At 49.5% G+C, this 2,123-nt stretch overlaps 1 protein-coding gene across 1 annotated transcript; it reads right to left on the bottom strand.

Moving 5' to 3' along the window:
* Positions 1–372: 372 nt before the first annotated feature.
* On the bottom strand, positions 373–1,905 carry LACBIDRAFT_336116 (uncharacterized protein; the record flags this gene model as incomplete). The annotated part of the gene is made up of 5 exons (XM_001891043.1): positions 373–789; positions 842–1,246; positions 1,294–1,380; positions 1,430–1,579; positions 1,633–1,905. The coding sequence occupies 5 exons, from the start codon at positions 1,903–1,905 to the stop codon at positions 373–375; spliced, it is 1,332 nt and encodes a 443-aa protein (XP_001891078.1).
* Between the last annotated feature and the right edge of the window lie 218 nt (positions 1,906–2,123).

The following is a 2,123-nucleotide window of genomic DNA, read 5'->3' as shown; positions in this document are numbered from 1 at the left end:
AACAACCATTGTGTCAACGACGTTGAGAGATGTGGGCATTTGTCTCAACGCCCAGGGGAGGTTTCATTGTGACTATAGCACTTCATAGGAGTTAGACAGTTCAATGACAGTGAGTTATTGCGCTATCCTCCACCGTGACCCTTGTTTGCATATACGAATACACGTAGAGACCTAAGCGTTAACTGTCCGAAGTCAGGATCACGTTTTCAGAGACACGTTATCAAAGCATTTGCTCAGTATTATGAGTTGTAGCGTCTACATATCATACATAAAGATTCAATAGTCCTAAGAGAAAAAGTCTGTATATCGATCGGAGAAGGAGGGGGTGGGATAGTCTGTGTGAAGATGTCCATGTCATAATTCATTCTGTTTTCAAGAGCCCTCCTCCATTGAGACGTCGTCATCGAAAATAGTGGTTGACGAAGAGGGCGTAATCTTGGCAGAGCTTGAGGCTTTTGCCTTGCCCATATTTCGAACAGGCTGTTTACCTTTCGAGGTACTTGCGGTGGAAGCAGCGACCCCGCGCGATGCACTATGGTTGGAGGGAGTCGTCGAAGATTCGGCACGCTCAGAAACCTTCTTGACTGACGAGCTGGACGCGTCGTCCTTGGTCAGTTTGATCTTTTTGACTTTGAAGGATGCCATCGCACGATCGGCGGAGGAATCACGAGGTTCGTGAGGGGCGTCTGTGTCATCATCCGCCCCATAACCTGGGTGCACAGTCCTCGTCAGGACTTCGGCGATGCTGTCGCCAATGACCAGGAGCCGATGAAAGTTGATCTGGTAGATCTGAGACGGAAAGTGAGCAAAGCTACAGGTGCAGATCGCAATCGAGACATACTTTGCGCCGTTTGCCCGTCTCCACGCCGTTAAAGTCTTTGACATTCATGGTGAAGCAATGGAGGGTGACGGTCGCCATCACAAGAGTTCCGGTCCGAAGGGCGGCGTATTGGTCCCATGGAGGAATTATATTGTGATTCACATCAATAATTTCGTGTTGGATAAGCTTGCATCCTGAGTTGCGGAATAGGTTGCCCCCATAATCATATAAGCGATTGGGTTCATACAGTTGCCCAATCTTATACTCGACGACGCCATCGGTTTCTTGGCCATCCGAGGAGCTGGAGACGTTGGCGGCTTGTGAAACTTCGACAGGCTCGTCCTTTTTCGACGAGGAACCTCGTGAGCGCTTAAGAATACGCTTGATGGTAGGCACTCGGCTCTCGGACGGGGACGTTTGGGGAGCCTAGAGAAAGTTGATAAGAAGGAATCAAAAAGGTTTGAAGGACATACTTTATATATTGTGGGCGACGTGATGGTAATAATATCCCCAGCTTTGCCAGGAGCACTCGGGCTAAGCCATTCCTTGGTAAGGTACTCCTGTTGCATGTTCAGAAAAACGAGTAAGAGAAGAGAATGGTAAACGCACCCTGTCTTCTTGATCCTGTTCGGATTTGACGATTTCATTCAGCGCGACAAGTTGGTCTTGAAACATCATCGCAAGGTTCTCGGGGCACAAAGACGGCACACCCAACGCGAATCTGTTTTTGACCTTCGACTCTGGTGTGACGTAAGTGGGCTTGAAGGTGAATCGTGTTAGAAAGTTCCAACACCGTCTGAACAGCAACGCACCTTATCCTTGGTCCCAATATAGAAATCTCCGAGGGCGCTATGCTTTGTACCGAGGGATGCAGGCTGGATCTCACCGAATAGGTTGACACAGAATTCGGACCCGTCCTTGTTCTGAAAGTCAAGCCCACGCCAGCTAGTCTTGCGAAAGAAATCTTTGTCGTATTCGCAATTGGCTAAGAAGCCGGAGCCAGAGGATGCAATCAAATCAGAGAGAGAGTCGTAAACACCATCGGATGTCCGATTGGCGTAATGAGCTTGTGCAGCCGATGCCATTGTTGGGGAGAAGGGGAAGAACTCGGTGAACGCGAGCCCGAGTTCTTATGGCGGCGAAAAGGAGAAGTTTGAAAAACCCAAACATCCTCCTTCTACCCTGTTTCAGGCGGGAAGGCTGCGGTGTGGGTCATACCGTTGCGGGTATATTCCAGAATGCTGAGGTCATACCCGCCTCCGCTTACATGGAGGACGGTGTTCAACTGTTGGCAGGTCATGGT

The sequence above is a fragment of the Laccaria bicolor genome, genomic scaffold (assembly GCF_000143565.1).
Source record: "Laccaria bicolor S238N-H82 LACBIscaffold_303 genomic scaffold, whole genome shotgun sequence".
NCBI lineage: Eukaryota > Fungi > Basidiomycota > Agaricomycetes > Agaricales > Hydnangiaceae > Laccaria > Laccaria bicolor.
This window is presented reverse-complemented; position numbering and strand designations above follow the sequence as displayed.